General features: G+C 38.8%; 1 protein-coding gene across 1 annotated transcript in view; it reads right to left on the reverse strand.

Moving 5' to 3' along the window:
- The window catches only part of SEC24D (SEC24 homolog D, COPII coat complex component), a 132,695-nt gene extending 106,893 nt beyond the window's left edge, over positions 1-25,802 (reverse strand). The window contains exons 1-5 of the mRNA XM_007952368.2: positions 25,685-25,802; positions 12,583-12,712; positions 3,845-3,993; positions 2,256-2,531; positions 1,791-1,921 (exon numbers count right to left, since the gene is read on the reverse strand). Of these exons, the coding sequence (XP_007950559.1) occupies positions 1,791-1,921; positions 2,256-2,531; positions 3,845-3,993; positions 12,583-12,712; positions 25,685-25,802 (804 nt within the window). The remainder of the gene's footprint in view (positions 1-1,790; positions 1,922-2,255; positions 2,532-3,844; positions 3,994-12,582; positions 12,713-25,684) is intronic.
- Between the last annotated feature and the right edge of the window lie 891 nt (positions 25,803-26,693).

A 26,693-nucleotide genomic window follows, 5' to 3' on the forward strand; every position in this document is an offset into this window, starting at 1 on the left:
AAGAACAAATTTGACACAATGAACACCAGTGATCAAAGACCAAATGAGTTGTGGAATGTACATCAAGAACATCATACATAAAGAAAGCAAAAGCTCATTAAAAAGACAGGAAAGGAAGAAAGACCAAAATGGATGTCAGAAGAGACTCTGAAACTTGATCTTGAATGGAAAGCAGCTAAAGTTAAAGGAAGAAATGTTGAAATAAAAGAGCTGAACAGAAGATTTCAAAGGTGGTTCAAGAAGACAAAGTGAAGTATTACGATGAAATGTGTAAAGACCTGGAGTAAGAAAAGCAAAAGAGAAGAACACACTTAGCATTTCTTAAGCTGAAAGAACTGAAAAAAAAAAATTCAAGTCTTGAGTTGCAATACTGAAGGATTCTGTGGGCAAAATGTTGAATGATACAGGAAGCATCAAAAGAAGATGGAAAGAATACACGGAGTTACTGTACCAAAAAGAACTGGTCAATGTTCAGTCATTTCAGGAGGTAATATATGATCAAGAACCAATGGTAATGAAGGAAGAAGTTGAAACTGCACTAAAAGAATTGGCAAAAAAACAAGGCTCCAGGAATTGATGGAATATCCATTGAGATGTTTCAACAAATCGATGCAGCTCTGGAGGCACTTACTTGCCTATGCCAGGAAGTTTGGCAGACAGCTACCTGGTCAACTGACTGGAAGAGATCCATATTTGTACCTATTCCAAAGAAAGGTGATCCAACAGAGTGTGGAAATTATTGAATAGTATCATTAATAACACATGCAAGTATAATTTTGCTGAAGATAATTAAAAAATGGTTGCAGCACTGAGTTTTGCCATATGACTTGCTTTGGCTAAGGGCATATGAGCAGTTGTGACAAGTGCTACATTTGAGTGAAAGCATTAAGAGCACTTGCATGCTTCTGCCAAGGTTTCCTTTTTTCCCTTTGGTCATGAGAACAGATATCCCCAAGAAGAGGTGCTCCTCCACCCAAGATGCTGGAATGATGAGGGATGTGGAACAGAGCCCAAAGCCAATCTGCATGCTGTAGCCTATGTGTAAACTAAGTGATAAATAAATCTTTGCTGTTGTAGACCAGTGGAATCTGGGGATTGTTTGCTATGCAGAATAACCTAGCAAAATCTCACTGATATATTTACTGAAGAATAATGCTCTGAAGCAAATCACTTTGGGAGAAAAGAGATTTTAGCTCTAAATGTATATAAAACTACTCTGGTAGTGTAGTGCCTAAGGCACTTGACTGCTAACCAGAAGGCTGGTGGTTCAAACCCACCAGCCACTCCTTGGAAGGAAGGTCGGGCAATCTACTCCCATAGTGATACCACCTCAGAAACCCAAGGAAGGGTGGCTATGAGTCGAGTCCAACTCGAGGGCACATAACAACAATTTTTTTAATATGTAAAATACTTTATTCTTTCACTCTCCATGGGTATCCTAACATTTTACCTCACTCTTATTGAAAAGAGTCCCTTAGTTATTTAAAATTGCACTTTTATAGAATATACCATCACTGCTAATTACTCAAAAACATCAATAGATATTGCCATTAAGAAATCTATATGATGCACAAAAACATCAACAAAGGCTGTTTTTCTTATGGAGACCCTGTGACTTCCCTACACATACCATATCATTCATAAAAGAAGGAAGCTTTCTGTAGTGATGATTATATTCTAACTACTAAAATAAAAGACAAGATCATCGCTGACAACTGAAGAGTTTCTGAGAACAAAGAATGCAGGATGGTCCTTTGTCAGGAGACTTCTGGGGTGAGAAGAGCACTTACTGGGCTGGGGATAGAGTCAGGATCCAACTTCTTCTGAGGCTGTGGCGGACCAGCCATCTGTGCAGGACCTCCAGGGAAGCCTCCTGGGTATGAGAGCTGTGCGCCTGCCATCTGAGGACCAAAGCTGGCTGCTTGAAGACAATTTCAAAAAGAAATTACAAAACCATAAACCTTAGATATAGGGCTCACGGACAATATTGTGCTGCATTTTTCATCTTATTAAATACACTATAGTTAATTTTTAATTGATTTATCTAATTAATTATTAGATGTACCCTATTTTCTACAGGGAGTTAGATGTGCATATCTGTGGTTCCCCTTTCTTTGCTGTTGCCACACTATTAAAAAATAACCATTCCTTAAAAGTAAGTGATAGATGCCTAGTAACATAGGAATACACTTTTCCAATAAAGGGTACCCTTATGTAACCCAAAGCCTTTCTCTCATAAGCCCTGTCCACCTTACCCTGCTGTGGAGGATATCCAGCACCCAGGGTCTGTCCTGGAAGAGGTGGGGGCTGGTACTGGGCATTTGGAGGAGCAGGCCCAGGAAGCCCATCTGGCCTATGCACTGGTGGAGACAAGGGTGAGGGACCAGGGCCATTTAGTGCAGTGGGTGGTGGTGGGAGAACCTGGGATCCAGGCTGCAAAATGGATGGCTGTGGAGGTCGAGGAGGACCCTGGAACGGTGCTGCTGATGGAGGGCCAGGGGGACCCTGGCTGGGGGGACCCATTCCTGAACCTGTGGGAGAAAGAAGAACAGCCCACATAAATGCCACATTTCTCAACTCTCTAACTCCTATGAAGTACACTATAGGGACAGTTGTTCTCCTGCCATAAAGCAAGAAGTCACCTTTATAAATCACATAAAGTGATGCATATGTTCTTTAGGGCATTTTATACAGCTGGAGAATTTTAAAAAGGTAAAAGCAAAACTTGTAACTTTAGTGAGAAAATTAGTGGGATACAGTTTAATTAAAGTTGCACTAACTTTACATGATACATGCAATTAATCAAGGAATTATTTCTGGCAGAAAATCTAGAAAAGAAAGTAGAAGAAAATTTTATTACATATCAAGCATTAACATACACACTCAATACATTATGTCCATCCTGTACATCAAATGTACTTTAGGACTAGGTAGAAATAACCAGAGAGAAGAGATGAGCTGCTAACATGCTTTCCAATCATTTTAGAAATAGCTGTGAAACTAGATGATTTTTCCTTTCTCTAATTATGTGAAATTAAGATGTATCTTTAAAAACATTATCTATTTTGAAATCAGTAAAAGATAGGAAATATGTTGAGGCTTTTTTACTTATACTTCCAAAAACAAAATTTTGATGAAGAATGTGAAAACATTCTTCCTCAAAATAAATGGCTGACAATGCTGCTATTGCACTTGAGATTTCTATGGCTCCTGAAATATACAGCATTTCTATTGATGTAAATCTCAGTACTGTAACTGTTTTTTTCTCCTATTATTCTCTGTTCTGCCTCATGACATCTGAGCTTCCATTCTTTCCACGACCTAAACATAGAATTAAAATGCACTATGACAAAGCGTATTTTATTTTCAATTTTGGGGCCCCCATAATAAATAACACAAGATTAAAACTACCCTAATATTCACTGAATTGTACACATGGTAACTGTTGAATTGGTGTGTTCTGCTGTGTATTTGTCTCAGCAATGACAAAAAAGAAAATTAATTATTAAAAAAAATAAACTACCCTTGTATTTCTGAAAATAATTTTATTGTGCTAATGTTTATTTGTGAAGTCAGTATTTTTTATTATTTATTATTTTGCTGTTGAACATAAGGTATTCTGAAGGTCTTCAATTACCTGGATATAAATAGATAAATGGCAATATCATAAAAAAAACTAATTATAGTCATATATAATACAGATGGTTTATATAAAAATGTCCAGAATACTATCTCAATATAAGATGTCAGTTATGTTGATTTTAAAAACGAAGAAAAATTTTCTCATTGAAAAGAATAATCATGGCAAAAGGCAGTCAATGAATACTAATAGTGAAGCTTGTACCATAGCTGTTAATTTGCATGGCATTGAGCTGATTGCCCAACTGGGTGACAGATGAAGTGGATGCAGGACTTGGGTAATCCGACTGTGTAGAGGGTGGATACGGTGCATAGGAGGGTGCTGCATTGGTGATTGGTGGAGAGCCTGGAAATCTGAAAGAAGTAAAAAAAGTGTTAAACAACATCATAGAACCTCATAAGCAAATGCCATATGACAAATGCTAATAACTTGTAAAATTAAATAAGCCTGTTAAGTAATACTGGGAGCCAGGAAAATGATTTCTTTTATACTGAATCTTTAATTAACCTTGATGTGAGCTTAATATGAGTCATGTAGCATCACCTCTTACTTATGCTCACATGCTGAATATATCAAGATATTTAGCAAAAATTTATTTCTAATGTGAATACAGAACCAGCTTTGGAAATTCATTGAGGAAGCTAAGCCTACCAAAGCTTTATCTATACTAGAATTAATGATCAACAGAATGAGATAGAAAAAACTGAAAAGGTTTATAGTTGAATATCTACTATCATTCTGTTTATATCCTACTCAGATTGTGAAACAAAATTTCCCCTGTACTATAATTTGAATGAAAAGGACAGTCCCTGCAAAGCAGTACTTGAAGCGAACAACTCAGTAAGAAGTTTTGAAATCACTCACTTTTTTAAAATCTAAAAACTTCATCAAACTTTGATTTAGCTTGATCTTATTTAATGTTTATTCTTCCTTGTTTTGCCTGAAACAAGTGGACTTCAACAAGTTCTCCACTAAGGTTCCTCTGCCAAATGACATTCAAGCCTTTCTATAGAGTCACATTATGACTTTTCTTATCAGTTTTAAATTTTAAATAAAAATTACATTTTCCTAGACAGAATACTCTGATTTCAATTCTTCTTTCTATAAACTGGAAGCTATTTTTCTAGTGTCCACACCCTGGCCCTATGCCCCCTGCCAATGAGATGTTAGGAGTTGAGTGAGAGGCCAGTGGCTTGCCTCAAGTCCCATAACTTATTTGTCATAAAGCTGTAACCAGCCTTTTCCCAGGTCTTGAGAGTGTTTTCCAAAAGTATCATACTAGTTGTCTCTTGTCACTATTCTCCATATATTTTGAACTGAATAGCTATTATAAAGCAGAAGTTAAAATTAATCATCACATCATTACTCAGGCTTACAAGATTAAGCATATTTCCAGGATGATGAGATCCCATTTTCTAGTCAAACAGATGAATGTTCAAATGCTTTCTCTACATAACCCACAAGTACAAGTTAACCTATATCAGAGAACTGGTTATGAAAAGCTTTAAGTTAGAATTAATAAAATTTTAATTAACCCCAGCACTTAATGTTGCTAATTATTTCCTTTAAAGCCCACAGTGTCAATTTCCTCTCCTGCCAAAAACTGAAAAAAGATCAACATCAGTTAATGCAAGCATTCTTTGATCTAATTACATTTTTTTGGGGAAAAAAGTAAAGACTAAAAATACAAAAGTTAACTTTTCACAGTAAAAGTTTTCTTTACATCTCTATTAATGATACTAGGAGTAAAACATGCAGAGGAATATAACTCTAGACATTCAGAACACATTTTAAATATGTTGTGATTACTTAGAAATGATTTCAAGAATTGTCTTAAAGATATGTTTTGAAAATCCACTGCTTCATAAAAAGAAAGCTATTTTTTAAGAAATAATACTTTGTCTTTTTTTTTTTTAGCTCATAGAGGCATAAATATGTATGGTGTAATCACACACAGGCAGAACATATGTGCTCTATACAAGTCTATTTACAAATAGAGTTTCAAATGTGGTTACAGTGCTTTGGTCTGACAAGCAAGAACGTAGAAACTAGCAGTTATATGTTAAAAGAAAAAATAAAGTTCTATTCAATTATTTGAGAAAACAATTCTCAGAACATTTTCATAGATTTTTCACAAATGTTAATAATATGCTTAAAACATAAAATTACGTCAACCATTTGTAATAAAGACAATTAAACAGGAAAAAAATATTGCAAACATAAGCTCCATTCCAGTTGTTGTACATAAGGTCATGATGAGTCTGAGACAACTTGACGGCATATAACAACAACAACAAGAAATTATAAAACAAGCAGTTTCAAGTATTCTTTTAACGCAAATGGTTAAAAATTAAAAAATACAGAAAGAGAGTATGTACCACCATCAGCTATTACTTTTGAACCATAAATGTCTACTGATGATTCAGTGTTTCATATATAGGCTCTAGGAGTTAGGCTTCTAAAATTAACAAACACATTATGTATTTCTGACCAACTTAGATAACTGTTTGTCTTATTTTTCTTGTCCCTAACTTTCCATTGTAGTCAACTTCTTAGTCAATAGGCTTGCACAGAATAGCCACTCTTTGGGAAGCTGAGTCTCCTCTCCTCCACCAATACTGCAAAAACGGCAAGGAGGCCAAATCTTCCGACCTCCTCTAACCCCACAAGAGGAAGACAGGATTACCAGCAGTAACCCAAGGCCTATTCCTGCCAGGCCAGACATGCTGCCTCCCTCCAGCCCTTTCACCAACCGTTCCTCCCAAAGCACCCACCACCTCTCTCCTGGGTTCGATAATTCACTGCAGTGGCCACACAGAGCTCACAGACTATGAGGTTTATTAGGGAAGCACCAGACTACAATTCAAATTCAGGAAGAACGCTCAGTCTCTCTCCCGGCCCACCGTCCTTCAGCCGACAGTCTCTCACAGTCTCTTTCCCAGCAGTGCTGGTCCCTCGGTGTCTCACTCAGCAATGCGTGTCTCTTGCGTCTCTTTCCCAGCAGCACGCATCTCGATCAGGAGTGTGTGACTCTTTCGGCAGCACGTCTTCCTCAACCAACAGTCAGAGTGAGAGTTCTGCCTCTAGGAAACCTCCTTTTGAGCCCAGCAGGGTGGTCAAACTAGACAGTCATAGTATCAGAACTCTAAGCACCTGAGAGAGAGTGGGCACCTCCCAGAACATTGTATTGTGACACGCCCAACAGAAATAACCCAGGTAGATAGCTTCAGCAATCAGGAGCGCCTCAGTTGCTCATAGAAAATCCCACCTTGGAGTTTACAAAGACTTATGGGTAGAAAAGCCACACTAAGTAATTTACTACACCACAATACCATTTCGTGATTAAAACTGACCAGATACTACTGACTTTTTCCCTTATAATTAAAAATGGAAATTTCTACGCCTTAGTATATTAATCCTGTCTAGCAGTAACTCTACATGGATAACTTTAGTACCACTTACCGATGGCACATAACAACAACATTCCAAGTTTAAAGGAGTTCTGGTGGTGTAGTGGTTAAGGCAATTGGTGGCTGACAAAAAGGTCCATGATTTGAACCCAAAAGCCACTCTGCAGAAGAAAGATGAGGCAGTCTGCTTCCGTAAAGATTTACAGCCTTGGAAATCCAATGGGGGATGCTGTGAGTCAGAATCAACTCAATGACAGTGAGTATATTGAGTTTAAACCATTTATGCTGCCTTAGCCCAGATCAAAAGCACAGATGACTAATTATAATTTTTAAATCTGTTGATCTTTGAAATGTCAATATTTTAAAAATATATTATTTTAAATTTAAATCAGCTTAGTGATTCTGAATTATATTTTGATTTGATAACTTTTACAAACTAAAATTTATGGGATTCTTTTTATGGATCATCTAAGTAAGAATGACACAGATGCAATCCTATAATCCTCAAAGAAAGATGGTGCTCTATCTATGGTCTTTGACAACCCTTGACTTCAGACTGGTGTGATTCATCTGCATAGTCACTGAACCCTTCTCCATTGCTTTGCACTATATACACAGAAATGTGTTCAATGAGGACAGCGTAGCATAGTGATCTTCTATGAAAGTTCTCTTCTTCATTTCTTAAATCCATTTCCAAACTTCAATTCACTGTGCAAATTGAAGTAAGTGAATAATGGAGGAGAAGGGGCAAAATCTGTCAGTGCTTCCCTGGGAATTACATACAAAAAAATCAGATTCCTGGACTGAGCTGTCCTGAGTTACTGGACTGAGCTAACAGAATAGGACAAACTACAAACAAGACTTTCTTTGTCCAATGGAAATGATATTGATAATTAGTAACATGCAATGAGTCCCTCATGGATGCTATCCACTGTGCTTACATTAGTATTCAAAATCCTCAAAACCAAATTATCATTGCCTCCATTTTGATGAGAAAAGCAAGGCATGTGGAGGTTAAGTAACTTGTCCAGCTAGTAACTGTGTGAGCCAAGTGTAGCAAACATTATCCTCCTGACTCCAGAGTCTAAGCCAGACCCTGTACTGAACACAGAATCACACAGCTAGGTCTATTTGATTATAAAGTCCATGATTTACTTTATCCTAAGCAATATAATTCAAATGAAATAAACATTAATAATCAGAAAGAGCAATCCAATATAGGCTAATCTGAGTCAAGTCACCAAAAACTTCTCTTAACTTCCAATCAGCTATTTAATCTTTGCATATCTACTAAAAAACATCTGAGATGCCTGGAAATTCATAATAATGATATCCCTACTACTTCTGGACTGAGAATTCTATTCTACTTCCTCGTTTTATAAGTGAGGAAAATGAGACCAAGGGAAGCCAATGAATGTCACCAGCATCACCCAACCCAAACCAAACTCACTGCTGTCGAGTTGATTCTAACTCATAGCAACCCTGTAGAACACAGCAGAACTGCCCCCATAGGGTTTGTAAATCTTTACAAAAACAGACTGCCACATTTTTCACCCATCAAGTGGTTGGTGGGCTTGAAGCATCAACCTTTTGGTTAGCACCTGAACACTTTAACCACTGTGTCACCAGGGCTTCTTACTGGCACCATATAACTAGTTTATCTCTGAACCATAAAAGGACTCTGGTCTCATTCTTTCTGCTATCTCCTTCCTCCCATCTTTCCTGAAACTAGGTGCACATCCCTAAGGCTCTTTGACTCCTTGTTCCTTCTTCAACCTGCACTTACATTTCAACCCAATAACTTAGGTTTTTCCTCTGTACTTCCTGCCTTAATCTTTCCTCTGCATCCCACAGCTCCATTCCAGTTGCAAACATTGTCATGACAAATGAAAGCCACAAAATGTCTAGTAGGAGAATCAAGTTGATGTTAAAAATCCCAGAGGGAGTTTCCCCCTAGCAGGGATTATAGGCTCCTGAAAGGTTAATTAAATGGCTTCACTATTAGCAGAGTCCAGGTCACATTTAGGGGCCACTCCCTCAGGCCCTAGCCCACCAACCTTCTAAAAGGACAGGGGAAAAGGAAGCCTTTTGGTAACCCTCAGAAAGATTCCAAAGTAAACAATGGTTAGAGTTTAGATTGATGATTCTCAGCAGTAACACTTCATAAGACAAATAATAATGGATTTCCAGCAGGCAAGGTGTGATGCTGGCTCCCTTCCCAGGGGCACAGTCCCTAGTGAGTTGAGGGCTCTATATACCTCACACCTTGGCTTCTACAGGCCTGCCTCCAACTTCCCTTCCTCAAATTATTATGAACACAAACAAAAGATGTGTTTCCTATGTTGTTTCACTACAGCTTTTCCTTTTGGAGACCTTTACTGGCATCTGTATCTTTTCTAATGTCAAATGCATAGTCTTTCTCATTAGCCTCAATCTGGCTTAATCTAAATATATTTAAGCATCCATTGCCACAGAGCTCAGTTCTGTAAAGGATTCAAAAGAATAGGATGCTCTAAAATTTTTAGGAATTCCGGCTAGAGATGAATCCAAGTAGAACCAAAATCAAGCCTGCATCCTTGGTTGGAGGCAGAGAAGTAATTATGGTAACTCAATTCCTTAAGAACTGAAGAGCAACACCTCAATAACAAAAAGACAAACAATCCAATTAAAAAATGGGCAGAAGACATGAATAGACACTTCACCAAGGAGGATATTCAAGCGGCCAACAAACATATGAAGAAATGCTCACGATCATTAGCTATTAGAGAGATGCAAATCAAAACAACAATGAGATACCATCTTGCTCCAGCACTAGTATCAAAGTTCAACAAGACAGAAAATAACAAATGCTGGCGAGGCTGTGGAGAGATTGGGACTCGCATACACTGCTGGTGGGACTGTAAAATGGTACAACCATTGTGGAAAGCAGTATGGCGATTCCTTCAAAAGTTGGAAATACAAATACCATTTGACCCAGCCATCCCATTACTAGGTATATACCCTAAAGAAGTGAGAGCCATAACAAGAACAGATATATGCACGCCGATGTTCATCGCAGCACTATTTACAATAGCCAAAACTTGGAAACAACCTAGATGTCCAACAACTGAGGAATGGATAACCAAACTATGGTACATACACACAATGGAATACTATGCAATGCTAAAGAATAATGTAGAATCTGCAAAACACCGCATAATGTGGATGAACTTGGAGGACATTATGCTGAGTGAAATAAGTCAGTCACAAAAGGACAAATATTGTATTAGTCCGTTATTGTAAAAGTTAAGGAAAGGTTTATCTATTGGAGGGCATTTTCTTTGTTGGTTACCAGGGGTAGGAGTGGAGGGGAGGGAATGCTGTTAGATAGATAGAGATAAATATTGATTTGGGTGAAGAGAAGGGCAATGTACCAAATGTGAGTGACCAATATGGCAGCATTGAGGATGAGAAAGACATAGAGAGTTACATGGGCAGTACAGAGAACAAATATGAACCCTTTTGCATATACAGTACTGAGTTGTCAGTGAAAGCAAACATGGGTATAGGGATGGATAGATAGGTGAACAAGCTAAACAATTAGGTATGTCTAAATGGAGAGTGTATCCAAGATCATATATAGGGTTGGCAGACAATGGGCCCATAAGTTCATGTGAATGATCAGAATTCCCAGGTGTATAGTAGAGCTGACAAGGGGCAAGGTTATGGTCATTGCTTGGTCACAGCCAGCTACCCAGAGGGACCGAGTAGTTGATCCTGTGGGCTTAGGACCATAGTCGCAGGGGACATCAAGCTCAATTGGCATAACATACTATACAAAACATTGTTCCACCTACTACTTTGGTGAGTAGCGACTGGGACCTTAAAAGCTAGGAAGCTGCCATCTAGATGCAACAACGGGTCTCTCCTCGTCAAGAAGAAAGAAGAAAACCAAAATTAATGGAAACAATCAATCCTAGCGACTGGTACACCATCCGATCTGCAACCTATACAACTATGAGACCAGAACTAGATGGTGCCCAGCTACCACTGCCATCCACTTGGAAGGGATGTAGGAGATCCTGCATAAAGAGGGAGAACAATGTGGAACAAAACTCAAAATCATTTGGAGGCAAAAAAAAAAAAAAAAAAGAAGGTGGGGACCAGGTTTGCTGGTCCAATAGAGCCTGGTGTAACCACTGAGACTATGGCCCCTAGCTGCCCTTCAGGTCTGGAATTGAACCCAGAACTGTGGTTTCCAGCCAAACAAAGTACAGGCATGTGAGTTAAACATTTACCTCAAGTAGATACACGCCCTGGAGAGAACAATCATGGGAGAAGGAAGGGCTGCTTATGCACAGGGAGATAGCTCAGGGTGCAGAAGAGTATGAAGGGATGGACACTGGGAGGAGGTAACTATGGGGAGGAAGTGGGAGGGGAGCTGCTGCATTGTAAATTTTGGTCAATGACATGAGACAAAGTATATGTGAACTGCTGTATGAAAAGTGAATTTACTCTGTAAATCTTCACCCAAATCCTAAAAAAACAAAACAAAAAAAAAACTGAAGAGAATGAAAGCTCAACTATCACCCCCACCCTGGTTAAGACAGACAGGCGGGCATGATACCTCATGAGTCAAAGCTCAGTCTGAATCCTGTCTGTTACCTTGCTTGGAGGCAGATAAATAAGCATGATAACTTGATAACTCAGTTCCTTAAGAACTGAATGGAATGAAATGTCAATTCACACATCCTCTCCATGCTATTCCTCCAGAAACAAGTGATAAGTATGTTAATGTCTGTTTCAGGAAACAACTTGAAAATTAACTTTGGCCCACAGACATGCAACATGCTCAGTGAGACAAAGTTGCTGGGAACTGACATTCTACCCTCTGCTGAGTTTTGGATCAGCTGATGACAGGAAGCCGATCATCCAGTGCACAAACACACTAAATTAAAAATCGACTGTCCCTTTAAACCCAGGCGAACGAAGCCTCAGCCAATTCTCAGTTAATTCACACCCAAATTCCTTAAGTTTTTATGAATATATATAAACCCCCTCTCCTGAAGCTTACAAAACTGTACCCTGACCCCCATTCATGGAGACAGATTTGGGTACTGGCCCATCTCCTTGCATTGCTCCTTTGCAATAAATAATTTTCTCTCCTCTTAATCTTGGTGTGTAAACTATTTTGGCCTGATTGTGCACCGGGCAGGGACCCACATTTGATCCAACTTCAGAGACATCTGAAGCAATGAGAGAATAAGGCAAAACTCTAAAATAAACTGAACATAACCCAGCACTAAAATGTGTGGCTTTGACACAGGTAATTTTAAAATACTTTTAAAAATGTACTAACATTGTTGTTTTGTTTCTCCCCCTAATTCTTCTAAATGCTTTGTTTCCTAAGGCAGTTGTCCTGTCGGTCTTTTAACTGATGTAGACATCCATAAGACGTCAAACTTTTAACCAATAAATATGCGAGTTTAGAAGGTACTTCTCAGAAAATTTTAATAGAATAAACAAAGGAAGGTTTGGATTCACCCAGCTCACCTTTGGGGTAGATGCCCAGAGGCATGAGCTCCATTCTGACTAAACTGATGGGTTCCAGGAGGTAGAGGGCCGAGAGGTAACATCCCCCCAGGAGTACCAGTCACCAAGGGCCCTGTAGGCTTCATCATACCTGTAACAAAGAGACATGAATTTAGAATTTAGAAGACATGGTCTTAAAGTATAAAAAGAAACTAACCAAGATACTGGGTTAAAAAATAAACTAGGTGAGGGAGAAGTGAATGCAAGGAGTTAGAATAAATGCTCCCCTCAAATTTGCATTAACTACTAACTTCAGACTTATCAAGGAGACCTTGGTGGTTCAGTGGTAGAATTCTCACCTTCCATGCAGAAGATTCAGTTTGCCTGTGCTCATTACACACAACCACGGCCCATCTGTCGTTGGGGGCTTATGTGTTGTGATGCTGAACATATTTCAGTGGAGTTTTCAGATAAGACACACTAGGGAAGAAAGGCCTGGTTATCTACTTCTGAAAATCAACCAATAAAAACCTTGATCACAATGGTCCAATCTGAAACCTATCGTGAGAATGAAACAGGACCAGGAAACTTTGTTCCATTGTCACAATGAGTTGATGGATGAGTCGGAGCCAACTTGAAGCAACAAGTGGCTCCTGGCATAACTGTTTGAATATCATAATGATAAAAGAGCAAGGAAAAAAGGACTAATTTTAAAACTAAACATAAATTGAAACAGAAGAAATAACCTTCCCATCTGGTAGAAGCATTATGATAGAAAACACTAACAAGTCTCATTAAAAAAAAAAAAAAAAATGCCAGCTGGATATCAGAAAATACATCTGGAAAAACAGAATGAGGAGTGACAGAGTATCCCAACTCTAACTACAGAAAACAAAACAAACCTCTAAAACTGCCTTTATTAGAGTTATAGCACGAGCAAAGCAGAGAAAGCAGCATCCGTTTTTCTAATAACTCAAGAGCACATCCTTTGGAGGTTAATGATTTTTCCCAGGATTCCAAACAGTTGAGTGATAAGGCAGTTAGGGGACTACTACTCAAGTTCTTTTCACATGCTCACTCATACAAAATGCAGAATCACAAACAATACTATGTTTTCAGTTACAAGCAGCTCTTCTCAAATAGAGATTTTCAAGACTTTGTTTCAAGACTATTTTCAGTGGTTAGTTTTTTTCTTCTGGAGAAATAGCAGCATAGGAGAAAAAGTTTGGGCTTGGGTTAGAGTAGTTCAAGGTCCCACTCTGCCTTTATTAGTAGATGCATGGCCCTGAGTACGAAGTTTATCTTAAGGACCTCAGCTTCCTCTGATTAAAAGGCTTAAACTAGACAACCTGTGAGACTCCTTCTAGCTTTTTAAAAGAAAAAAGCATGACTAATCTATTTGCTATTCCACTTCTATCCTTTATTTGCTTTTTGACCTTACGCTTCTTCTCTGGCATTACCATCAATGACCTCCTAACTGCCTTCTGTAAACACGCCCTCGTTTGACTTCATGACAGCATTTCACACTCAACAGCTACTTTCTTCTTTTATCTTCTGCTGTTGTTGTTAGGTGCCAGTCAATTCAGACTCACAGCAACCTATGTACTACAGAACAAAAAACTTCCTGGTTCTGCACCATCCTATATACCATCACCATCATGCTATATCTGAGTCCAGTGTTGTAGCAGCTGTGCCAATCCATTTTGTTAAGGGTCTTGCTCTTTTTTGCTGACCCTCTACTTTACCGAGTATGATGTTCTTCTCCAAGGACTGGTCCCTCCTGATAACATGCCCAAAGAACATGAAAAAAGTCTCATCTTTGCTTCTAAGGAGCATTCTAGCTGTATTTCTTCCAAGACATATTGTTCGTTCTTCTAGTCAAAACTCCACTGCTATTGAGTCGATTACAACTTATATAGTGATTATGTAAGACAGAGCAGAACTGCTCCACAGGGCTTCCAAAGCTCTAAGTCTTTACAGAAGCAGACTGCCTCATCTTTCTCCCAGGGAGTGGCTAGTGGGTTGGAACCACCGACCTTCTGGTTAGCATCCTTTTGCTTTAACTACAGTGCCACTAGAACTCCTTGTTCTTCTGGCAGTCCATGGTATGTATATTCAGTACTCTTCATCAACACCAAAATGCATCAAATCTTCTTCAGTCTTCCTTATTCACTGTCCAGCTTTCATGTGCATATGAGGAAACTATCATGGCTTGAGTCCAGTGTACCTTAGTCCTCAAGGAGACATCTTTGCTTTTGAACACTTTAAAGAGGTCTTTTGCAGCAGATTTGCCTAATACATCATTGATTTGTTGATTCCTGCTTCCATGGGCATTGATTATGGATCCAAGCAAATGAAATCCTTGACAACTTCAATATTTTCTCCATTTATCTTCCTCTGGAAAGTTTTATTCTCCTCAAATAGCAAGGAATTAACTGGATAACCTTGAAGTCATCCATGAGTAGTTTATTAGATTGTCATCATAATATTTTGGAGATGACACTTTCAGATGCTTGGGTAATCTAGAATGGTCTATAATTAGTGAAGTGGCAATTTTTACAAATAATGTGATTGAAATTTTGCAAAGGTTTCTTCCCTTAAAATGGGATTCCTTAAAATTAAGAAATTATTTATATTGAGTCTACAGTCATAGTCTTATTTAGTAATGTTTCATACACCAAAGACAAAAGTAATAGTTATTATTCTTCCAACATCATATTTTTATATAAAGTTCTAAACCCCAAACTCAGCCAAGTTTGAAAAACATAAGATTTGCATGTTAAAACTGTGTTATGGCAATCATGTCCTCAATCTCCAAGGATTGTTCTGAGAACTGAATTTGAGGCAATGGATATGAGAGCATACAGAACAGTACTGAGAAAGAGTAAGCATTTAGCAAATCTTTGTGGCCTTTCTTCTAGCTACATCCCTGGCCCTCCTTTATTCAAGGATTTATATTCTAACAAAACATATATAATTATATATATAATCATATTTTCACTTTTTAAGAGATTATTTTTGATGAAAGCAGAAAATCCACAACACTAGAACTAACATATTTTCAACTGAAATAAGTATGTGTATGCTGTATACTTTGGCTAATTACCACTATTCAAAACAGCTACTGAATTCTGTTCACACATGAATTTATATTATTTATTGTGCAACACATAACAATTACAATAAAAATACACACTGATTTTTGCATCAGGTAGAAACCAAAGGTGAATTTTAAGTCAGAGTTTTAAATTAGATTCAAAATCACTCTTAATCGGGGTTTCAAACCTCGGCACTATTGACACTTGGAACCAGAAAATCTTTGTTGTGATCGGGGGTAGGGCATGGGAGGCTATCTTGCACATTGTAAGATGTTTACCAGAATTCTTGACTGCTATCCAGAAGGCTGGCGGTTCAAACCCACCAGCCACTCCTCGGAAGGAAGGTTGGGCAATCCTACTTCCGTAGTGATACTGCCTCGGAAACCCAAGGAGGGGTCGCTATGAGTCGGGGCCGACTCGATGGCACATAACAACAACAACAACAACAATCCACTAGATAGATGCCAGTGACAACCAAAAATGTCTCCAAACATTGCCAAATGTCCCTCAGAGAAAAATCGCTCCTGATAGAGAAACACTGCTGTAAATAAATATTTTGTGTATAAGAAATCAAAAATACTATTATTAAATAAGTTCAAAGCAATTTAATAACCCTCACATGTGTCTAGAGAATAAGAAAACAGTTCTGATATACACAAGCAGAACTGTTAGACATCAATCTTAGTGAAGTGAGCTCTACTTTTTTATTTCTGGAAATCAACTAAAGCAATGATTCAACCTCATGCATTTATTCAACACACATTTAACATGCCTTTGAGGTATAAAGAGCTCCTATGGAAGAGACAACCATGTAAACAAATAATTATAGCACAGTGTATTAAGTGCTGTAATACACATAGGGACTACCTAACTCTTCCCAGGGGAATCAATAAGAGCTCAGAGAGGAAGAATTTCTTGAGCTGAATCTTGACAGACCAGCAATAGTTTCGGTTTTAGTACAGAAGATGGAGAAAGAGATTCCAGTGAGAATGAAAAGCTTGAACAAAGACTTGAGACAGCATGGCCTAATCTCGGACTGGCAAAATGTTCACTGTGGAGAGACTGTGAGGAAAAGTGGCCAGAGCAGAGGTTGTCCAGGTTGGCTGGGGTCAGAATGCAAAGTCCAACATGCCATTTGGATTCTGCTCCCAGGGCAAAGGGGAGTCAATATCATTGTTATCTGCAAAGTCACAATCTTCCTTTGGTCACATGCCTGACTTTTTAAAAAGTGATCAGAGAGAAAGAAAATCAAGTTCTTTAAGGAATACTGTATTATGGAGAAAAAACTAAGTATACTATGCTAATAGAAAAATATCTAAAATCACCAACTGGTATTTAATATAGTGGCTGATTGTGTAGTCTAGTTTTACCACCACCACCATTTACTGTTGAGTTGATTCCAACGCATGGTGACCCCATATGCTTCAGAGTACAACTGTGCTCCATAGGGCTTTCATGGCTGTGGTCTCTCAGAAGCAGGTCACCAGGTCTTTCTTCCACAGTGCCTCTGGGTGGATTCCAACCACCAACTTTTTGATAAGTAGCTTCTTTTGCACCATCCAGGGACTCCCTTAGACTAGCTTGTTAGGAGCCATCAAGTCAATTTCAACTCATAATGACCTCCATGTGACAGAGTAGAACTGCCCCAAAGGATTTTCTAGACTGCAGTATTTATAAGAGAGATTCAGGTCTTTCGCTCACAGGGTGGGTCTGAACTGCCCACTTTCTGGTTAGCAGCTGAGTATTTAACTGTTGTACTATAATTCAACACCAATTTCAACCCCCTTCTGGCTTGCCTAGCTATACAATCTTAAGCTAGAAAAATGGAAACTCCATTTCCTAGACTTCCTCACAACTTGGGTTGCCATATATTCTAGACTCAGCCAAGCTATGCATCTCTAGGAGACTTTAGCCAGCTCAAAGATAGGGGTAGTTTTCTGGAGTGGAGAAGCAGTGGCTTCTGCTGAAACAGTTCTAAGTAGGGTTGTGCATTTCTGTGGACCACATGGTCCCTAACTTGGTCCTCTAGTTCTCCCTAGTATTCTGTTAGCTTCTGGATACCTTTGAATAAACTCTTCATTACAATGGATTCTGCTGCCAACAAAAGATCTCTGACCAAAACAACATCACAGAAAAGTATACCATGAATTTGATCTTAGATTAGATAAACTGAAACCAAAATTAAAAAAAAAAAAAATGTGAGAAAAAAATATTTATCATAAATAAAGATCTGGGTAGTATACCTACATAAGCTCCTACATAAAGAGTATCTCTACTCCCACAGGAGCTCTGGTAGCATAGTGCCTAAGACACTTGACTGCTAACCAGAAGGCTAGCGGTTCAAACCCACCAGCCACTCCTTGGAAGGAAGGTTGGGCAATCTACTCCCGTAGTGATACTGCCTGTGAAACCCAAGGAGGGGTCGCTATCAGTCGAGTCCAACTTGACGGCACATAACAACAACAACAACTACCCCCACAACTTCTACCCTATTCAAGAACATCAACTCCACTTGTCTCTCAGCTTCCACATGACTGGCTCTCAGCCAGGGGTGATGATCCCTAAAGGGGCATTTGGCCATGTCTGGGATATTTTTGTTTGCCCTAACTGGGGAAAGAGGGTGCTACTGGCATCTAGTGGTCAGATAAGGATGCTGCTAAACATAGTACAGTGCACAATCCCCCACTCCCAACAAAGAATTATCTGGCCCCAAAGGTCAACTGTTGAGAAACCCTGCCCCAGAGAAGCAGTGTGCCTAGCCCTGATTCCATACTTTCTAACGGAGAGTGTATAGCTTTTTCTAAAATACACATCGGATCATGACCCTTCCCAGATTGAAAGGCTACAGTAGCACCCTAAAATCAAAGAAACAAACCAGTTGCTGCTGCATTAATTCCAACTCATGGCTACCCCATGGGAGCTCCGGTGGCATAGTGCCTAAGACATTTGACCACTAACCAGAAGGCTGGCAGTTCAAACTCACCAGCCACTTCTCAGAAGGAAGTTTGGGCAATCTACTTCCGTAGTGATATCACCTTGGAAACCCAAGGAGGGGTTGATATGAATCAGATCTGACTCGACAGCAGTGCATCACGGCTACCCCATATGTTTCAGAGCAGAATTATGCTCCAGAGGGTATTCACAGCCATAACCTTTCAGAAGCAGATCACCAGGCCTTTCTACCATGGTGAGTGGGTTGAAAACCACCAACCATTTGTTAGTAGTCCATCACTTAACTGTTTATGCCATCTAGAAACTCTTGGGTGGCACCCTACTGCCCTTAAAGTAAAAATTCCTTAAGATGACACAACTTCCCACTCCAGGAACACTCACAGCTCACATTCTATACCCCAGCTATATTGAATGTCCTCAAAAGAGTAACCTCCCTTACTCTAGCAAGGTGTCTCCCTATCTGGCCAAGTCTCACTCATCTTTCAGGTCATTCCCTACAGGAAGATTCCTTTCACTCCTAAGTTTTGGTTAGGTGTCTCTGCTATGTGTTGCCATAATGCCTTCCATTTTCTTTATGATAGTGTTTTTCCCCTGAACTATACTTGTCAACAGGAGCTCTTGTGGCTTAGTGCCTATGACATCTGACTGCTAACCAGAAGACTGCCGGTTCAAACCCACCAGCCACTCCTTGGAAGGAAGATTGGGCAATCTACTTTCATAGAAATACTGCCTCAGAAACCCAAGGAGGAGTCACTGTGAGTCAATTGACTTGACAGCAGTGAGTCTGGGTTATTTTTTATTTTTTATTTTTTTGGATACTGGTCAACTTACTTAATGCATTTCCCACTGGATAACTAAATTACAGTAAGGACCGAGAAGGCAGTGGTGCTTCAGTGGGAGATTTCTTGCCTTCCATGAGGACACCAGGGTTCAATTCCTGGCCAATGCATCTCAAGCACAGTCACTATCCATCAGTCAGTGGAGGCTTGCATGGTGCCATGATGTTGAAGAGGTTTCAGCAGAGCTTCTAGACTAAGAAAGACTAGGAAGAAAGACCTGGTGGTCTACTTCCCAAAATCAGTCAATGAAAACCTTGTGGACGGTAATGGTCCCATTCCATTGTACATGAGGTCATCATGAATTGGGGGTCGACCAGACAGCAGCTCACAACAACAACATAAGGGTTGAGACTAGGTTTACTTTAACCAGTGTTAAAGTGCTAGTGTCAAGTATTTTGCTCACTTAATATGTTAAGTTTGTTACTCCACAGTACAAGCTTTTAAAAAAAAGCACAATTAAGAGGCATAAATAGAGATATGGTATGTGAGAAATACAGAGTAAAAGCCAGCTCTGATCAGATCCATGACAGACTAGATAAAGAACTATAAACAACTACAACTAGCCCACCTGTGTCTGTCAGAAAACCAAACGGATCTCCAAAAGAGTCAAACGGTCACAGGGGACATCAAGCTCAATTGGCATAGCATACCACACAAAAACACTCTTCCACATCCTACTTTGGTGAGTAGCAACTGGGATCTTAAAAGCTTGCAAGCAGCCATCTAGATGCAACGATGGGTCTCTCCTCATCCAGAGCACAGAAGAATGAAGAAAACCAAACACACATGGAAACAATTAGTCCAAGCGACTGGCACACCATGCAATCCTCAGCCTATACAACTATGAAACCAGAAGAACTAGATGATGCCCGGCTACTACTGTCAACCACTCGGAGGGAGATCTATGTAGGAGATCCTGGATAGAGTAGAAGAACCATGTGGAAGAAAACTCAAAATCATTAAAAAAAAAAAGGGGACCAGATTTGCTGATCTGATAGAGCCTGATGCAACCACTGAGACTATGGCCCCGAGCTGCCCTTCAGGTCTGGAATTGAACCAACTCCTGTGGCTTCCATCCAAACAAGAGAGGCATCTGAGCTGAACACTTACAATAGGTAGATACACTCCTTGGAGATGGAGAGGTCAATCATGGAAGAACAGAAGGACTTGTATGTACAGGGAGACAGCTCGGGGGGGCAGGAATGCATGGGAGGGAGAACACAGGGAAGAGGTAACCATGGGGAAGAAGCGGGAGGTGAGCTGGTGCATTGTGGGAAATTGCAGTCAATGTCATGAGACAAAGTGTACATGAGCTGCTGTATGGAAAGTGAATTTGCTCTGTAAACTTTCACCCAAAGCACAATAAAAATTAAAAAAATAATAAAAGAGTGGAATGGAAGACATATGATGACTGAAGACTGAGGGAAGGTTATTCAGCACAAAAGAATGAAGGCTGGGGCAATTTAGTGATAGCCTTAATTAAATAAAACACAATTTATAAAAAGGTATATTTACATAGAGTATGATAGCCTGGTATCCATCTGAGAACTGACTAGGAAGAAAAATCTAAAACCCACTGCCATTGAGTTGATTCCAACTCATAGTGACTATATAGGACAGAGCAGAACTGTCCCTACGGTTTCTTTCCAAAGGTTTCTTCTTCCATCTTTATGGAAGAAGACTGCCTCATGTTTTTCCAGCTGAGTGGCTGGTCAGTTTGAACCACCAATCTTTTGGTTAGCAGCCTAATGCTTTAACCACAGAGCCACCAGAGCTCCTTACAGCTAGGAAGAAAGAGGCTTAAATTAAAGCATGAAGAATTTATTCAACAAAGACAGCTTTTTAAAATAAATACTGGTAAACACCAGAGTATTTTGCTGATTAATGTTGTAGCTTATCTTTCCATTAATTTATGGAATAAACATTTAATGAGCACCTTATATGCTCCAGGCACATCTATTATAACAGTGTGGTAAATGGCCTTGAAGTTTACACAGATATTATGACAACACAAAAGATGAAGAGAGGGCTTCTAATTAAGGTTGAATAGGAATCCCTCTCAGAAAATGCCTCCAAGCATGACACATCAACTGAGTCTGAAGCAGGCATCTGAGTGTATACTTATAAGGATGAGAAAGTAGAGGTGTGGTGACTTTATGGTCATGTGAAGCAAAACAGGGAGCAAAGGCAAATGGCCTCCAAATGGCTAATAGCTTAGTATCACAGGAACAATGAGTGTGGGAATGTGGCAGGTGAGCTGGAAAAAGAAAATGGATAAACCAATGCAGGCATTCAGCTGCTAACCAGAAAGTCAGCAGGTCAAACCCAGCAGCTGCTCTGCAGAAGGAAGATGGGATAATCTACTTTTGTAAAGATTTACAGCCTAGGAAAACCAATGGGGATCACAATGTGCAGGAATCGATTCAACAGCAGTGAGTTTGGATTTTTTTGGTTTAAAGAGTTTAAAGGAGCCCTGGTGGTGCAGTGGTTAAAGCCCTTAGCTGCTAGCCCAAAGATCAGTGGTTTGAACCCACCAGTACTCTAAAGGAGAAAGATGTGACAGTCTGCTTACATAAAGATTACGGCTTGGGAACTCAATGGGGCAGCTTTATTCTGCTCTATAGTATGAGTCAGGTCCGACTCGACGGCACATAACAACAACAACAACATAGTATAACACACTATGAGCTGGAATTGCCTCAACAGCAATGGGTCTGTTTTTTTGTTTTTTTTTTTTAAAGGAATTTAAAATATAACCAAGGACAGCAGGGATTCATTAAAAAGGTGTTAAGCAAAGGAAAGTCAAAATTAGTGACAGTAAAAGTCACACTGCAACAGTAATTAGTGGTTTTGGGAAAGACAGCATTAGAGAGAGAAATAATAGTGAAGAGATTATTTTAATACTGTAGGTGAGAGATGGAAAGCTTGAGCAGGGAGATTGAGAGAAAAATTGAAAGAAGCAAGCAAGTTGGAAAGATGTTTACAGGTATGCCAACAGAATTTGGATGGCCCACTGGGTTGGAGGAAGTAAAAGAAAGATATTTTTTTTAAATAGTGGAAGTTTCTGATTTGGATACTTGAATGAAAGCCAGAAAAAAAAAAAAAAGTTTTTATTTAAAAAAAAAACCTGAGGTTTTTTTTTTGTGTATGATGAGTTTGATGTGCTTACATAGACAGGTGGGCAACTAGACAAGTTGGTCTGAAGCTTAGGAGAGACATCTAACCTGGAGAAAAAGATCTAAGAAAACAACAGTTAACAAGGAATGATATGGATAGAAGGAAAAATTTATTGAGTGAAAGGGGAAGAGAAGTAAAGATAGAACATGGAGAAAAAAAGGACACTTAAGGATCATGTAGAAAAAGGTGGCTGTTTAGAAAGAGATGTCCAGGAAGCAAGCAAAAAATAACAACAAAAGGATAACATCACTGAAATCAAAGGAGAAGAGAATTTTAGAAAAAAAAAAAAAAGACTAGAAAAGAGTATTAAATATAAAAGAGAACAGGATACCATCTACTGCTTTTGGTAATAGGCCACTGATCTCCACAGTGAGTGAAGTGGCAGGGTGGGTGTTGGTGTAAGTTGTAGACGGAAAACTATACTGAGCTACAGAGCGAAGGAAAGGCAAGGAGTATAGTCTCTAGTGGGATGAGTACTTTTTAAGAAGATGCCTGTAAGAAAAAGAAAGAAGAGTAAATAATACAGAGTATAATACTCAGGTATGTCCTAGAGGTTGTTCTATATTTGATTTCATTGAGGAAACTGGCTCCACTACATGGCAGCTATGTGACCTTGGGTAAGTCATATTATACCAGATATAATAATATAGTTTCTTAGATGCAAAACAGGACTAATAATCTATGGCAGGGTGTTTGATAAGGATTAAATAAGATAACATATGTAAAGCTTTTAGGACCAGTTTTGGTATCTGGTAAGCACTAAAAAGAATAATTTGTAATTATACGTTAATGTTGAAGGGGAATGAACCATCGAATAGCAAGAAACTGAAGGACGATATTTGTGGTTACTACAAGATCCAGAAAGGCAAGACTGTAAATGTCATGTGGACAATTATTTCTGGACAAGAGGAAAGATGCCTAATCTAGAGATCTTTAAAATTTGGAGGAGAACTAAATCATAAAGGTGACTTCCCACAGGAAACTGACACTCAGAGCATCATTTGCACCAAAACAACTGTGGTTGCTAATATCAAGCCTCCCTGCTGGGCTTTGTTCACCCCTTACTGACTTTGCACGTTCTATACATGCTATGCAGCACAGACTGCGATCCAGATATCTAAGTTAGTCCTAGTCAGCCCCAATATTGCTAAATAATGATTTCAAAGCAAAACCATGTTTTTCTTTCTTTACTATTATTGAGAATAATCTTTAGTGTGCAAATTTAACAATATTTTTCTGTTATCAAAATCTTTTGTATAATATTATTACCAAACCACTTTAGCTTTTGTGATACATACATACAATGGAATACTAGTTAGCCAGTAGGAGAAATGAAGTCTTGATATGTGATACATGCTACAATATGGATGGAATTTGAAGAAATGATGCTGAGTGAAATAAGTCAATCACAAAACAACAAAAATTGTATAAAAAGTATTATGGAAAAAGAAAAGAGAAAGTAAACGTATAGAGACCAAAGAGTATCAGTGGTTCCTAGGGGCAAGTGGGAAGGGGTAAGGGGAGAATACTGCTTATGGAGTACTAAGTTTCAGTTTATGATGATGGAAAAATTGAATTGACTAAGAGTAGGGTTGCATAGTCAATTATTGTAAGTGCTATTAATAAGTTGCACACCTGTAAAGAGTTGTATCAGCAAAAGTTGTTGGCTAAATACATTTATAACAATGACTGAAAAGAAGTAGCTGCTGAAGGCTGTTTATGTACAACCAAACAGGTCATGTGCAGTTGGTTCCTTGGTTTGGAGGTTTAGGGTCATGAGTTCAAAGGACATCCAAAATAACTGGCCTAATAACATGTTTAGTGTTTCTGTTCTACCTCCTAGTCCAATGCGCAGTGCCCAGTCTTAAAAGCTTACAAGTGGCTATCCAAGGCACCTTGGTCTCTATTTGCCTAGAGCCACAGAGGAAGGAGAGTCAGGAATAGGAGAAGGATATGGAATGTGTGGCTAATTGCCTCTACGAACAACTCCTGCCACCTTTGCCATGAAACCAGAAGAACTGGATGGTGCTTTGCTAGCATTATTACTGAACATTTTGATCAAAGAGTCTATAGAAGAATCCTGATCAAAGGTGAGAAACACAAAACACAAATTCTTATGGAATCCAGGTTTTCTGGAGCCATGGAGGCTAGATAAACCCTGAAATACTGTCCTGAGATAATCTTTAAACCTTAAACCAAAAATATCCCCTAAAGTCTTCTAAAAACCAAAGAACAGTTTAGCTTAACTAGTAAAGAATGTCTGCCTTGAGCATTATGCTCTTTGAAGAACTATCTATAATGGGATAAATTGACAAGAACTGGAAAGATTAGACAGAAAGCTTAGAGTGCAGTGAGTTTATGTTAATGGGGGAGGAACACCTAGACATAGGACAGTGCAAACGGTTGCACAACTCAAAGAATGTAATCAATGCCATTGAATTGTACATGTAAAAACTGTTGAATTGGTATATTTTTTGCTGTGTATATTCTCAACAAAAACAAAATAAAAAAGAAGAGAAAAAGCCCCACTTCAGTGTGTGCTCTCTCTCTATATATATACATTTTAATTCATTTTTATTGAATGTTTACAATAACTTCATGATGTTAATTAACAGCAAACACACATACATCAGTTAAAGCAGAACACTCAGGAAAATTTCTCTGCTTTAATCTATATTTGAAAACCAAACATGTTTTATTCCATGTAGCAAATGAACTGTTGATGTAGGCTTCTTTTATAAGAGCCTTTTCAAATGATTCTGTAATATGAAGCCATTACATCATATAATGACCATTCAAAGCTCTCGAAGTTCTTTTTCAGGACATCTTAGGTCTCAGAGCCTTAGGAGCTCTGGTACCGTAATGCCTAAGGCATCTGACTGCTAACCAGAAGGCTGACAGTTCAAACCCACCAACCACTCCTCAGAAGGAAGACTGGGCAATCTACTTCTGTAGTGATACCACCTCAGAAACCCAAGGAGGGGTCACTATGAGTCAGGTCCGACTCGATGGCTTAGAAGTCAATAATCACATGCAAGTCAAAATAATGCACTTTACCTGGTGGAGAAGGTGCGTGTGATGGGTCACCATAGTGCCCATAATGAGGTGGGGAAAGGCCTATTCCAGGTTGTGACTGAGAATAGGGGGGTGTAGCCACATAACCTTGTTGACTCATTATGAAAATATCATTCCAAAGGACAATCCCACGAAAGAATCCTGAAACAGAAAAAAAAAAAGTGAACAAGAAGGTATAAGCCAATGCTATTTAAAAATATAAACAATTAATCAGTATTTATGATGGTTTGAGAAGAGGTACAATTATCAGGTACCTTAGACATCTACATATCATACAACATAATAAATCATATAGTTATCCCTTAAAAAAGTTATATGGAACTTGGTCAATCACTTCAATAGTCCTGGGCCAATTCTTAGACATGAAACCTGGATAACAAATGCCAATCACTTCTTCATTGGAAGCTGAGTGTTTCATAGATAGTGTCTCTCATAATGTTCCTACTATTTTGTGCTTTGGTGCCCATGCCCCCATTCGAGCACACAACTCACCACTGACAATAATCTTATGTCATTGAATTGACTGACCAGCAAAATCACCAATAGTCTGTAATCAGACTATTTTTGTCATTTGTTGTTTTTTTTAGTACTCTCCTAGTCAGTCATCTTAATCAAGCAGTTAGGACATGGAGAAATCAATAGTCCAACAAACATAACAGAACATTGAAATGTTAATATGGACTTATTTTATGAGCCATAATTTGACCAAGCCAGGTGGCAGCCTACAACCATTTGAAAGCTGTCAGTGCTTTCTCAGTATCTCAATATGTCAGAATTCCTTTCCTATTTAAATGACATCACACCTCTAAGAACATATGCACCTGTACTTAAGAAACTTAACAAAAAAAGTACGGCGTTGTAGGTGCACAGCCACACATATACACTTGCAAATTACAACAGACTCATCTTGATTCTACTCAGAATCTAAACATCAATTTGCTTTAATTTTTCATTTTTCCAAGTTTTCAAAAAAACAAGAGACATTTCATAA

The sequence above is a fragment of the Orycteropus afer genome, unplaced genomic scaffold (assembly GCF_000298275.1).
Source record: "Orycteropus afer afer isolate SDZICR_OR568_19922 unplaced genomic scaffold, OryAfe1.0 scaffold00332, whole genome shotgun sequence".
NCBI classification, from domain to species: Eukaryota; Metazoa; Chordata; class Mammalia; order Tubulidentata; family Orycteropodidae; genus Orycteropus; species Orycteropus afer.